Source organism: Gobius niger, assembly GCF_951799975.1.
Source record: "Gobius niger genome assembly, chromosome: 1".
Lineage (NCBI taxonomy): Eukaryota > Metazoa > Chordata > Actinopteri > Gobiiformes > Gobiidae > Gobius > Gobius niger.
In genome coordinates this window covers 54,579,821-54,594,002 of record NC_136852.1, presented here as the reverse complement: position 1 = coordinate 54,594,002, position 14,182 = coordinate 54,579,821, and the positions used below count along the sequence as shown (strand labels likewise).

At 40.2% G+C, this 14,182-nt stretch overlaps 2 protein-coding genes across 3 annotated transcripts in view; both read left to right on the top strand.

Annotated features, from left to right (window-relative positions):
- rimbp2b (RIMS binding protein 2b) overlaps window positions 1-14,182 on the top strand; it is a 214,631-nt gene that overhangs the window by 142,445 nt on the left and 58,004 nt on the right. The gene's annotated exons all lie outside the window — the stretch shown is intronic.
- Window positions 1-14,182, top strand: part of LOC306979541 (transmembrane protein 132D) — a 43,875-nt gene that overhangs the window by 4,757 nt on the left and 24,936 nt on the right. Inside the window, exons 2-3 of one of the 2 annotated variants that reach the window (XM_079578513.1) lie at window positions 2,136-2,794; window positions 8,729-9,605. In XM_079578513.1, coding sequence (XP_079434639.1) covers window positions 2,719-2,794; window positions 8,729-9,605 — 953 coding nt within the window. In that variant the 5' untranslated portion in view covers window positions 2,136-2,718. The remainder of the gene's footprint in view (window positions 1-2,135; window positions 2,795-8,728; window positions 9,606-14,182) is intronic. The other variant, XM_079578514.1, reaches the window with a different exon arrangement.

Below are 14,182 nucleotides of genomic sequence, written 5' to 3'. Positions count from 1 at the left end.
ATTCACAAGTTTCAATACAGTCGGTTTTATTTATCAATATGGTCTATCATAAACCATATTTGAAGTAATTTGGGCAATATACATAAATGTTTCATTTAAAGCAGTACTAAGTAACTTGTTAACCTTAATAAATCGCTTTTCGTAGTCCTTCTAGGGGTAATACAAGTGTTAATGGGATGGTCAGGGGGGTCTTTCATCTCCCCCTAGTGTCTCCGGCCAGAAAACCAATTGGGGAAATTCCACAGTTACCACGGAGATCCAGCATCTTTGCAGCTGTTAGCATACATTTCCATTGACAAACATTAGTGAAAAACAGTGTACAAAGTGGAGAAAATCGCTGTGGAACAGCTCCGTTCGCTGCTGAGTTACACACTGTGGCGTCCAAGTGTTTTAATGTAAACAATAACTCCAGTAGTTTTAACTTTTAAAATCTCCATTTGTTTACAATTGCTGCAAATCCCATAATGCTTAACGATATGACATCACATTCCCGAACTCTATTGCACCATCGCTGCCTACGGGTCGAAGGCCCCAATACACACTAATGAAATCACAAAGAAGAAGCTAACAGGCTAGCAGGCAAAGCTAACTGCGGGCTAGCGCCACTTAAACAGTATTTACAGCCAAGTTTGAGTGAAAAAAATATCTCCATCGTGTAATTGGATGTACAATTACTCTCTCTCCCTTTGTCTTTTCTATCAGCGTAGTATTTACTCTCACTGACAATTAATGAGTAAAAAACCACCACATGCTACGACACCTGCAGTGGCGCTTATGGCCTCTTGGGGCATGAGTTACTTAGTACTGCTTTAATGGCACTACATTTCAAATATGCTTAAACAAGGCAACAACATTGAACATTTACTGTGCTTTTTACATGGAAACAGTAGTGTTGGAAAGGATGTATCTATTATTAACAAATTACTCTAACAAGTTTTACAAAGGACAGTTTTACTATTTTATAGCTATTTCTACACAACATAAAACAAAGTATGTTGTGCAAGGGACATGCATGTTTAATAGATAAAACTTTTCAGTAGAATTCTTCCTTCGCCAACATTCTTTTCTGTGTGGGAAGCAGGTAAATAAAGGTAAATCAAAATTTCCCCACAACACAGTACCCAGGCTTATCACTTCTCTGCAGTGTGAAGCAACAGCTCAAATAGAGGCACAAAAATGGTTGGCGGCAACTTTCTTTTCCCTCAGATAATGCAGGGTTCAGTCATAAGTTGCCTGTTCCTGCTTATATCTTGTTTAGTACAAATGGAACAGTGCCAACAACAACAACAACCTGTCCCATACTTCAGTCTTTGTATTTGCTATAGGCTCTTCTGCAAGTGCCTAAATAAATGGCGTTGTACAAATGTGTCAGATTTCTGAAACTGAATCCTATCTTTTAATACACAATGTGGTTGGCAACTCTACCAGCCTATTTCCTCTCATTTAGTGGGATTAAGGTGGTCAGCCCAAAGCAAAATCGACAGAAAAGCATTCCCACTGGATCTTTTCCCACACATTTACATCTATCAGCTGCCACAATGAATTACATTTTTAATTATCAGGCACTCTTATAACAAAACGAGCGCAAATGAAACGAAAACCTGATAATTTCTGATGCAACACGCTGCAAGCAACATCCCTTCACCTTTGGTTACTCCTGACTTTACCGTATCGCCGTCTTTAGCAGCTCCCACCATCAGAGGGCACTAAACACCCTCCTGATGCTGTCAAAGTCACGTGTCAATCAATTAGCGTGCGTTGATGAGCTTTTCCCATTGAAAAATCCTGTCCGTCCTCACGCTCTACTGCACAATTCCTTGTAAACATGTACATTTTCACGATCATCCATTCATGAGGTAAGTGATGTTTGTTGTTGTTGTCTTTATCAAGTTTACTTTGAACACTTGCTTGTTTTCTCATACAGGGCACAATGGCTGGAGGGCACACTAACTAGACTGGTGCTTGAGAAGGGAAGAATCGGCTATAAATGACAAGATCATAAAAGCATAATGGCACGCTTGACAACACAGTGTGTGCGTTGTATGTGATAACGATGCTCATTAGACAGTTTTGTTTTATATTCAAATCAGACACGACTATGATCCCACACAAATCATTTGTATGTATGCCCTCAGGTCAACATGCATCAAGAGACGACGAGGATCAAACACCACTCGAGACTGGATACACGTCACACGTGATCATTTCTTGAGCCAGGGAGGAACACAACGCAGGGTTAATCCTATAGCAGCTGCGTCCCGAACGTAGCTTCCTGAGCGGATGAACAGTGACAGATGATGAGTTTAGTGCCCTAAGGATTGCTCACAAGACAGTCAGTGATCTGCTAACTGCCGTTTAACAGCGCGCACACGCACGCTCCCGAGCGAGAGGAGAAAACGACGTTAGTCACTTGTTGAAGTTCTCACATTCTCAAAGGGAATTGGCGGAGACAGAGGTCCGGAGAAGGGATTATCGCCACGAAACTTTTACGCGCAGGAGTCGCTGGACATTTCTGAGCTGAAAGGACATCGTTTATGCGCCCACATGTGTAATCACTACAGTATGTGCAGAGTACCCGCGCTGCACGCGGACATGGATGAATCTGCGCTCTTGTTCAGCCGCTGATAAGAACCACCCCAATTCACCACACAGAGAACACAGAGACTGGATAAGTTGCGCGGGGAAAAAAAATTAGACTAACCCTTGTTGTTTGCCAAAATGAGTTTTTATCACCAACAAATCTATAGGATTGCACAATTACTACTTGCAACTGTAACAACGGTTTGCGCGCAAGGTAAGTGCCATGTTTCATTAATGTCCCATTCGTAAATGTGGAACAACTGTGATGCGTGTAAATGTGCAAATGATGGTTTAGTTCACTCAATGCTTTTGAGAAATATAAAGCGTAACTTGTTTCAAAGTCTTCTGCTGAAGTGCATAAAGGAGCCTGGTTTAAGCATTGCCAGCAGTGCTTTAACCACCCTCTGGTGATGTCTGAATAATAGATAAATGTGCTCATTTGTGGCACAAACTTACATCAAACTCTGCTGTGATACAGCTCTGGAGCAAGTCATACACAAGTGTGTGTGTTTTACGCACTGCCCTGGGCTGGACATAAAACATTTAGGATACATTCAGCAAGGGGTAAAAGACTTGGTGGCTTACATTACAACTTGAGCCTTGGTCATTGCTGAGTGCCCAGCCTTCACTGTTGGGAAGTAATGTGCTTCTTTATGAGTGTGATGGAAAACGGGATATCACCACTGTGAAGTATATGGCAAAACAAAAATCTTAACTTTTCATTTTCACAGAGCGCCAATCTACACATCTAGAGTGAAGCCAATGGTTTTCTCTAAGATGGCTATTTCTAATAATGTGCCACCAGCCTGGCTGATTTATGGATAAAAAGATGACTAAAATTGAGAAATTGTGATGAAACTGATTTTTTAAAGCTGCTTTTAGAGTTGCATTGGCCACAGCAATCCCTACCAATCATAGCACAAGCTTAAGCCTCTCTCAATCTCTCCCCTGTCCTCTATCCCTCTGTCCTTATCAGCCTCAGCCTGCCTCCACTGCCCCTCTGTGCACCCAGACCATCTCTATATCATCTTTTTATGTTTACCTGTCTAAAGCGCTTTCTGAACCATCCATATCGTTGGCTGGGAAACTCGATATCAAGATTTCTTTTTAAGAAATGAAAAGTCAAATATGAATCAGCACTATGTTACCATTACAAAACAACATCATCTTTTGGTCCTTGTGAGGTCACACTAGAAATGAGATTGCTATCTGTGAATCGTTTTCCATAAACCAATTCATAGATTTAGAGCCAATATCTTTCTGCTGAAACCCCTGTTATCAGTTTCTTATTTGCCCACCTATCATTGACACAATCAAGGTTGTTTGAAATATTACACTTTAAGCAATTAACTAAATAACCTAGACTTATTATAAAATGTTTATTGTAATCTGCAAACACTGTGGTATAGTATTATGTTCTTTGCTTTATCTTTGGTTGGATTCAGGTTCAGGAAGAACCAAACTAATGTGAGAGCCTGACCTTTTCAGTGATTAGCTGTAACAGTGGAGCACCTGCAGAATCTATTATTTGCCAAGACAGTGCATGTGACAAGTTTTAAATGTTTTTCTAACAATTACTTAGTTTGATGGGATATTTTTTAGAGGCTGACTGATATATCGGGCCAATATTTGGGAATTTTTCGATATTGGCTATCGGCTAAACGCCGATATCTCCGGAACTGAAAGTGATAGAGACTTCCCGAGCTCAACAACACCCTCCTTGACCTCAAGGGGACTGAAAAACAATACTATGAAAATCGGTCTGTATAAAGTCTATTAAACACAACTTTCACCGACTAAACCTCAGTGAACATGGACATGCTGCAGCTCATTTTGATGCAGAATCTGGAAAATTCAATCGCTGAGTTAGTTTTAAGCCCTGCAATTGTGTTTTTTGATTGCAGCGCAAAATGGTGCGGTTGGCATCAGTGTGCTAAAGCTAGCGATAGGATGCTAATGCTAACATCAACTAAGCAAGACTGGGACAGAAACGATGAATGGATCACGTAAAGAAATAAACTAAAACCACAGCTGCAGTGGCCAAGTGTTTCTATTTTATTTTATGAAATAATCTTCAGATCACTTTATGTAAGTTGAAATATTTGTGCAACCTAAAGCCTGTCATTTAAAAACATCTAAAAACATGTGCAATAGGCGAATCCTCCAGCCATGTGATTCTGACCATCAGCTTGGCTCCACATCATGGAGATGGGTCCCTGAGCGCGGCACTGCCGTCGACCACTGCTCCTTACGGGTTGCCCCAGCGGCATCGAAGGATGGGTTAAATGCAGAGGACAAATTTCCCTATGGGGACAATAAAGTAAACAAACAAACAAACAAACAAACAAACAAACAAACATTTCCCCAAGGAAATAGTGTAGAATAGTCCAGTGATCCTTGTTTAATGTTTAATACAGGAGAAAAGAGGACCATTCACTTTTGCACTCTGTAATGTTTTTAATAAATCAGCCTTATGCCCCTAATAAAACGCCCCCTCCCTGCTGTCACAGTTCAACACATTTCACAGTTTAGAAGCCTCATACAGGATTATAGAAAAGAAATTTAAAAAAAATCTGCCAAAAACATCGGCTGTGTGTGCATATCAGCATCTGCCAATTATAATCCCAAAATATTGGCTTCGGCCTTACAAAAACCCATATTGGTCAGCCTCTATTAACTTTGATATATATGTTGTTAAGTGTTGATTATGTTTTAACACCAGTGAGGTTGCAAAAAAGTTTCTCCTATTCCAAGGGATAGCATCGGGAAGGACATCACATCGGGAAGGATTAGGGAAAATTCAAAAATGTATGTATCCTAATTTAATGTATCCATTACAACTACAACTTTAAAGTCAGGAAGAGTGATCGGTAACTCTTGAGTTGCTTCTGGAAGAGGCTGACTTTTCCCAGCTGTGTAGAACATATGGCGCACGTCATTAATGCCCATTAAGATTCACACTGGAATCCTGGGCTTTTAATAGTTTCATTCAATAATTTGTCAGCACAGTAAAAAAAACAAAAAAAACTCTTGTTTAGAGGTCACAAGACAACAAGCAACTTAAAAAGCTTGTCAAAATTCAGTTTATTTATAAATTCAATTCTGTTGTAAGTAAAGTGTGCAAAGTAAAATATAAACAGCCATTCATGGTTTAATTAAATGTAATGCCCAAGGACACAACAACAGACCTTGCTTTTTTCAAATTAGTCGGTAAATGCTCAAGAGCTACTGCCTCAAATCACCATATTGTTTATGTTGACAGTATTCGAAAAACTGACAAAATACTTAATATATTTAGAGAAATAGATTATGTAAATGACCTTAAATATGGTATGTTATTCACCCAATTTCTGTCAATGGTTGTCGCACTAAATTATGATCATTTAGAGTCAGATGTCTCTTTATTTTATCTCAGAGAACCAAGCAGCAGCAGCAGCAGCAAGAGGTTTCATCTTCTGAAAATTAAGTGCTTGGATCATCTGGTGCCTGATTATTGACACAAAATGTAGACGTAAGATATGAATATACAAAAACTGATGATTCATAACCTTTTTAAAGCTTTGAAGCACTGTGCAAAAGAAAGAGGAAATATTTTATTTGTAAGCATTTATATATTGTGGTAGATACACATCGCACATGATTTAAAGCCTGGCACAATCTCAGAGAGGAAGAGAAATACAAACGAAGAGAAAGTGCGTGTGGTTGCAGGAGCACACAGAGGGCCTTCTAACGGCTGTGATAACATCTGCATGAGACACTGATGGTTTGTGACCGAGGCGCGGAGTTAGAGCAGCTCAGGGCCTTCACACCGAGTTATTCTGCGGCCCGAGCAGCTACTACTGGATCTGAAACACTCATCTTTTTCTGAGAGGAGTTTCATCATGACCACAAGACCAGGGTTGTCTCTTCCTTTGGAGGAGAGGAAGGAATTGGATGTGCATCGACTTTCCCACCAAATAAAACACTCTCTTTTCCTTTGGTCTTTTTTTCAGTTGGGCTCCCTGAAGGGCTGAACAATATATCGCTAAATTAACGGTACAGAAGTGTTAGGTGAGACAATATCACAAGAAGCCAGAATCAATGAGGTCTTCCATCTGAATATTTACTTTTTTATTACACAACACTAAAACAAAATTGCATAACCTAAAAAAAAGTTCTGGCATTGATTTTGATTGATTTTGTTTCATTTTAACATTGTTTTGGTCCTGATTTGCTTTTGAAGTCTTTCAAAATGTGGTTTTATTGAACTTCTCATGTTTAAATGGTTTCATCACAGGTTGCACATCATTCAGCTGGAGTGCATGCCTTCATGTGCGCTGCAAAGGGATTCTCCTATTTGATTTCAGACTGCATAGAGACATGCAAAGGATCTGTTTCCAGCTTGGATCTGAACATTGTCTCACATCTCATAGAAGACTACTTTCTTAGATTTAAATCAAACAAAACTCATGATTTAACGTAGCCCATTAAACATATTTGTGAGAAGACACTGGCTGTGTGTGAATGTTGTCGCTGAGCTGAAGAGGCTCCTTTAGTTTTTGATGATAAGAAGCAATATCCAACCCCCGACACAGTAAAGCCATTTTTGGTCCTATATCATCTTTGGGGAAGAAAATAACAGAAATGATATGTTGTTTTCATGCAAAGAGCACTTAAACTTAATGAGAAATGAGCAGTGTGTTGTTCCATTATCCTTACTTTAGGCCGGAGCATGCATTTATCCCATAGTCAGTGCCAACTCTATTTTAAAACTGCACATCTGTCACTCTATCATGAATGGGGGCTAAGTCAAGTCACCCCCTCCTCTGTACAAACAGTCCACACTTAAAACACAGCGGATGGCACTCTGACAAAAAACTTCATAGCTTTTCGATTGTCCTATTAGGTTGACATAACTGTGTGACATGTCCATTTTGTGCACAAACGGTCGGAGCATCACTTTGACAGGCTTTTTGTGAATTGAAGATGACCATGATGGACAAGGAAAGCCGCCAAAAGGCACATTTGCTTCAAAGATTTTTTTTTATTGTTAAATAACAATTCATTACTCACTGACATGGCCTGACAGCTCTTGTCACAACTTACAATTTACACGTTTGATTTCGTCAGGCTGTATGACTTTGCCGTCAGTCTTCGTTAGCAATGACCGATTGTTTTGATCACTCCTGACACTTTCATTTAATATAACAATTGTGGCTTCATCCATTACTGTGATATAGTGCAGAGTAACATTTCTTTCGCTTGCTTCAGAAAGTAGGGTAATTAGCCTGCAGATAAACTGTGCACCAGGTCAGCTCCTATAAGCTTCGTAATTCTATCAAAATGGAGGTTTAATCAGGGCGCATGGTGACTGGCAGCTGACCCCTGCCTCTGCAGTATTCACCCATCTGGATTTAAACCCTATTTCAATATGCATGCTGCTAGTTGGTCGCCGCAAACCGATAGGCATGTAGGAGTCACCAAATGACACTGTAATTAAAGTTATTTTGTATCTTTTCACATATTTTGACCTTGTGTGGTCGTCGGCTATTCACAGCTGTCAGCGTGCATCTGCAAAGCCCTTTAAATCCCAAAATGTTAAGCTCAATATGAGGCATTTGCCAGTGGCTCCAATGCCATCTTCACCACCCACCTTACTCGTTCAAAAGCAGATCAATGTGCAACCTGGGACTGCAGATTGAAAATGCTTAAACGGTGTGGCAAATATGTTTCCAAAGAAAAATGGCTTTAGTGCGGTGTGAAAAATGTTGTTAGTATTTCTGCTTGAAGGGCACACATAATTAATTTCAACTTAGGTCACTATTTAGATTTTTAGGGAGGTTTTCTTTTTTTAAGAGAAAGACCAAAAAACTAGATTGCTGTGATTTGCTCTAGTGACATGTTATAAGTTCACAGTCGTGCAGGGGTTTTCCACTGTAGACTTTTCCAATGCAGTAGGCATGTCATTCCGAATATTTCTCTATGTTACAATTATCTATCGGTCCTGTCAAATAAAGCTTGCAGGCCTACAAAAATGCAGAGAATGAAGGGTCAAATGCTGATGATACACAATAAAATCTACCAATATTAATGAAAAATATCTTCTGTTATTTCATAAAAATACTATTGCGGTCCAATACTAATCTACTGTTTTACTTATATCTTCCAGACATGAGCAGTAAAGAACTGGTGGACAGTCGGAATCCAGTGCCTTTCCCCATTTCACTGCCAATCAACTACGACATCCGTGATGCTGAGTACCTCTTCTTGAAGGAGGCAGGCCAAGACTTTATGAGAAACTCGAGCACACAGAGCCACACCCAACCGTTTGTCATCCTCAGAGCTAGTCGTCAACCTGCTGTCAACGCCAGCTACGGCACCGTCTCCTCTGAACAACTCATACCTGCGGACTTACTCCAGAATGTGAAACTTTTCAGCGCTCCAGATGTCTTTACTTTCAACTGGAAAATCCAAGCGTTTATTTTGACGCCAAAGGTTTTTTCTTCTAAGCCTAAAGTCCGGGTGCTCTTCTATGTGGCTGGGAGAGACTGGGGCAGGGGTGAAGACAGTGGTGATGAGTTACCCTGTGTGACAGTGTTTGCTTTCTGGCAGACTCAGGAGGTGAGAGGCTCGTGCGCGCTGGGGGGAGAGAGGGGCACTTGCATGGCTGAGCTGTCCCCTGCCTTCAGCTGGTTCGCCCCTGGAGTGGAGGGCACCAGTCGAGAAAGGCAGGACCCTACTTCTGGGAACCCCGTGGAGCTATATTACCAGGCGCAACCCAAAGTCGATGGAATATGTAGCACGATGACGGAAAGCCGTTGGGGCGGTCCACCGGTGCAGCCCGAGTACACCCCGGCCACGCCCATGCAGAGGATTGGTAGTGTCCGCCTCCTCCAGGTGCCCAAAGGAATGGCGACGTTATCTCGGCTCAAGCTGGGGAATGCCATCGTTATACGGACCTCATCCAAACCGCTGAAGAAGACAGACATCGCCACTTTCTACATTCTCATGGCGAGCTCTGCCCAGCTGACCAACTTCACGCTCAGGTAAAACTGCTCTTGCTTTAACTTCTCAACCCGAGCATTTTCTCCAGTTTGGCTTTACCTGAATCATAAAAGCTTCAAAACTAGAGAGCTTAGGCCAGTGTGATGCCTTATTTGCCGCTGCTTTTTGTTGCTCTGTCGCCGCTTTTTTGTCACTTTTTTGAAGCGTTTTTGTCGTTTTTTGTTTTTCATCACTTTTTTTCATTGCTTTTTTATCGCTGTTTTGTCACTTTTTTGTTGTGTTTTTCTGGCTTGTTTTTTGGTTTTTCATCATTTATTAGCCATGTTTTTGTCACTTTTTGGCTGCATTTTCATCCTCGTTTTCATCACTATTTTGATTTTGTTTTTTTTCAAGAAGCTTTTAGATTTGAGTAAAGCCGAACTGGCAAAAATGAGCTTGGTTCAGGTGGGTGTTAAGCGATTAAAGCACACTTAATGTACATGTCCTTTTCTTCATAATATCCTGTAATATGGTTGGAGGGACCGACAGCCCAGACTGGTTGCCTCGCTTCCATCAATTTACTCCAGGGCAGCTGTGGCTAAAATTGTAGCTTACCTCCAACATATGGAGCGTCTTTGAGTGTCCTGAAAAGCGCTATATAAAACCGATGCATCATTATTATTATTATTATTAATAAGATGCACTATATTGTGTGTGGACATTAAGGACATTATATTTGTAACAACCTCAACAATTTTTTAATAAAAAATTAAATCCCACTTAAAGCCCATATTTGGTGTAAAGACATGAAATGTGGATAAAAAATGATATAAAGTAATGAAACTGCAGTTTGTTAGATTAAGAAACTTGGCACATTGATCACAATGTGGATTTGTGATTAGAGAAAATGGATATTAAGAATTCCATTCACTACTTTACTAATTTTCCGATCCTTAAAAATGAAAAAATATTATTGAACATGAGATTTATGGATTAGCAGTGAAAGTGTAGTAGATTGTTCCAGCTAAATTAGAAAAATACATGTGGGAGTACGCGCCGGGGCTGATGACATTAGTGAGACGCTATTTTCAGATCTGTAGTCATAAAGGTTGTCATGGATCAGACCACATCGCTGTGTGTTGCTTTTGACTCAGCCGGCGTTAAGGCGCTATAGCGTCGACACAGTGCTCTCGAATGTGGATATTGAAGATCATAAGGATTACCGGTGTAGCTCAATTTAATTTCAGGCCGCGCTCCTGCTCCACGCCGCATTATGTTGTGGTAGGATCAGAGATGAGAAACATTGAGGCGGCGAGGGCGTCTGTCCCTGTGGAGGTATAAGTGACATCCTACATAATGAAGCTCATTTAGAGGGCTCTGAATTACCACTTCAGCTCCATCTGAACGCTGCTCTGGGCTGGATGAGACTATAGAAAGAAATACAATCATAGATGAGAGAGGAAAGTGAAATGTATGATGGTTTGCCTTCCATTTCATGAAAGTGCAAAAGTATATACATAATCTATAGGGGAGATCTTTTGAATTATATACCGGAGATTTCTGTATGGAATTTAAATGGGACATTACCATATTTTGTCCATTAAAAACAGTAGAGAAAAGTATAGAAAAAAGCCAGGTTACGACTGGTAAATACATCGAACACACTATAGTTTCCAAGTTATTATGGAATGTGGCAGTAATCCCAGAAATGTTGTTGGTTTGACAGCATAATCCCCAGCTCTATACATGGAACATAGCTTTATTTTTTAATTACACTTAAGACTTTATTTTTTTTCAAGAAAGGCATATATTACCCATGAAAAAAACTATCACTGAAGCTCCTACTACTTTTTCTTTATTTTTTATTCTCAAAGATCCGAGACCATGGTATCCCAGAGAGAGCAAAAAAGCTTTACCTTGCCTTTAAATAATAATGTCTAAGGTCTATTTGACATTGCTGTTTTAGTGATGATAGAGCTCAGGCCTCATGCTTTGTAAGTCTTAGTCCACGTCGTTGTTTTTAAAGTATAACATTGGGCCGTTCTCGATACTCTGCATGAATCTGATGGACTCCAGCAGGATGTTTTTGTTTGCCAGAGGATGCCGCCTCACTGGCCTGGGTCTGTTCAGATGGTGGGCCACAGGTGTGAGCTTCCAGGCAGATCACCCGGACTGAGGGGAGCAATAATCTGGGTCTGCAGGACTTGGCTAAAGGGTGTTACAATGGCCTCACCTCCTCTTTGTAGTGGGCCAAGGAGTATGGGGGCCTACAGCGCTTCAAGAAACGTGACCCAATCGTTCTTTGTCGTATTCAGCAGGTGTTTCAGCTTCGCATTTTGCCGTTTGGAGTCTTGTTCGAATGGCTTTACCCACTGCTTCCGTTGTCCGCCTTCCTGCCCCCTTCCATTCTAATAAAATCTTCTGAATCCTGGAATCCCTCTCAGATACTTCGCTTTTCTCCCCTGTAGTCCTTTTGAGCCTCCGGTTTTGGAATGCTTCTAGCTTCACCTTGCTGTCTTTCTTAATGGTCCATGTTTCCAAACCATATAAGAGTACACTAAGCACTAGGGACTTGCATAGCGCCACATTTTTACTCAGTAGATCTCCATATCGTTGCAAGTTCAGCTGCTTGTCTGCTGGAGTCAGGACAACTACTACAGCTACTACTACTACTACTACTTATTTTAGTGTCCCAGTATACTGTGGGACATGGCCGAAAGATCTAGCTGCATCCACTGAAAAATGCCCATCTGGGTTTCATAAAATGGCCATCTCTGTTCTAAGTTTTTTATTATTTATTCCCCCCTTTTAAAGAGTTTTTATTATTCATTGTACATAAAACACCCCTATTGTTTATTTTTACTTTTTTGCACAGTATCCTCTTCTTTTTTTTGCACATTTTCTTCTGTCTATTTGCACCCCCTGAGTGTTATTGAGAGCTAATGTAACAAGTGAATTTCTCTTCTTTTATTACGTGTCGCCTAGATTATTGTAACTCTATTTATTTTTGCTGTATTATGGGCTCGATATTTGTTCAAGCTTTTAATTAGCTATTTTTGGGCTGCTATGATTTTGTATCGTCTTGGCCTTTTTATATTGTGTGTATTACCTGATGTTTTTGATCTGTGTTGTGAAGCATTTTGTGGCTCTGCGAAAGGTGCTTGTATATAAATAAAGCTTACTTACTTACTCGATCAGAGCTCCTGCACGTAACTCCTGTGTTGGCTTCCCTGCACTGGCTTACTGTCAACTTTAGGATTCAATTTAAGATAATGTTGATGTTTTTTAAATGTCTGAATGGGTTGGCTCCACCCTACCATTCAGAGCTTTTGTTGATCCGTTATCCAGGTCGAACATTAACATCTTCCAATCATATGACTCTGGAGGTGCCAAAATCAAAGCTGAAACCAGAGGAGACCGGGCTTTTGCCGTAGCTGCTCTAAGACTCTGGAACAGCCTTCCATTGAATGTTAAAATGGCCCAGTCTATTCATGTTTTTAAGTCGTTGTTGAAAGCCCATCTTTTTGTGCTGGCTGTCAACACAAGCTGAGCAGTGGATCATTATTGTTTCATGTTGTATTTTTTGTAATTGTTCTTTTTACTCGTTAATTGCACGTTATAATGTTTGTTATACAGCTCTTTGGGCAGATGTGGCCATTTTTAAATGTGCTATATAAATAAAGTTGACATTGTTGTATCACCTTTATTTATATAGCATAAATAAAGCATGAATGACACAACAATTTGTAGTTGTGCGTCGTCTCCGTTAATTATATGAACAGTTCAAATAATGGTTTGTAAGTTTGGTCTGTGTTAATATAGCCGCTTGAAATGTAGCAAGTTCTCTTTTGTCAATGAGGCTAATCACAATGCTGCTGCACGATGCTGCTAACTGACAATGTAATTTGCTATTAGATGAAGTAATTTCATAAAAAGGTACACACGCTTGTATGTTGTGTGTATGTGTGCATCCTGTAGGGGTTGTGCATGTGACTGATCACGGTTTCATTATGTAGCTTTATCATTATTGTTTCGTAACTAGCATTACTCCTTTTTGGGAATATGTATAGTGCATGAGTTTCAGTGATGTAAATCTTACTTAGTAAACTAAGTAAATGCCATCTTGGTCATTCTAATATGATCAGATAGTGCATATAATCCATGTTTTTGCTGTTGTTTACCTTTAGTTTCCTTGTTGATGTTTTGTTCCTTTTGTACAATGTTCCTTCTGTACTTTTTTTATTGCACTGAATTTGTGGGTGGGCGCTCATAAGCTTCTTGCTTCAGCCCACTCCTTTTGAGCAGAATGTATACTGCTCAAATAAACAATTAAACTAAACTTAATCCTTGGGCAAGACACTTCACCCATCACATTTACCCACTATTATTATTATGATTATGATTATTATTATAACACCCAGGGCAGGTTGCCATGTTGGTGTTTTCAGGGTGGCATACTGTGGGCAAACTCACACATGGAGTAACACCCCCCTGCAGGGTTCAATAGAATGGCGTCCACAGTGCACCATGTAGACAGAGGGTTTAGCTTCTGTACTAGCACAATACCACCAGTACTACTACTACTACTACTGTTACTATGGCCCCAGATGTGATTTCTCCTGCTTCAGCACTATCAATT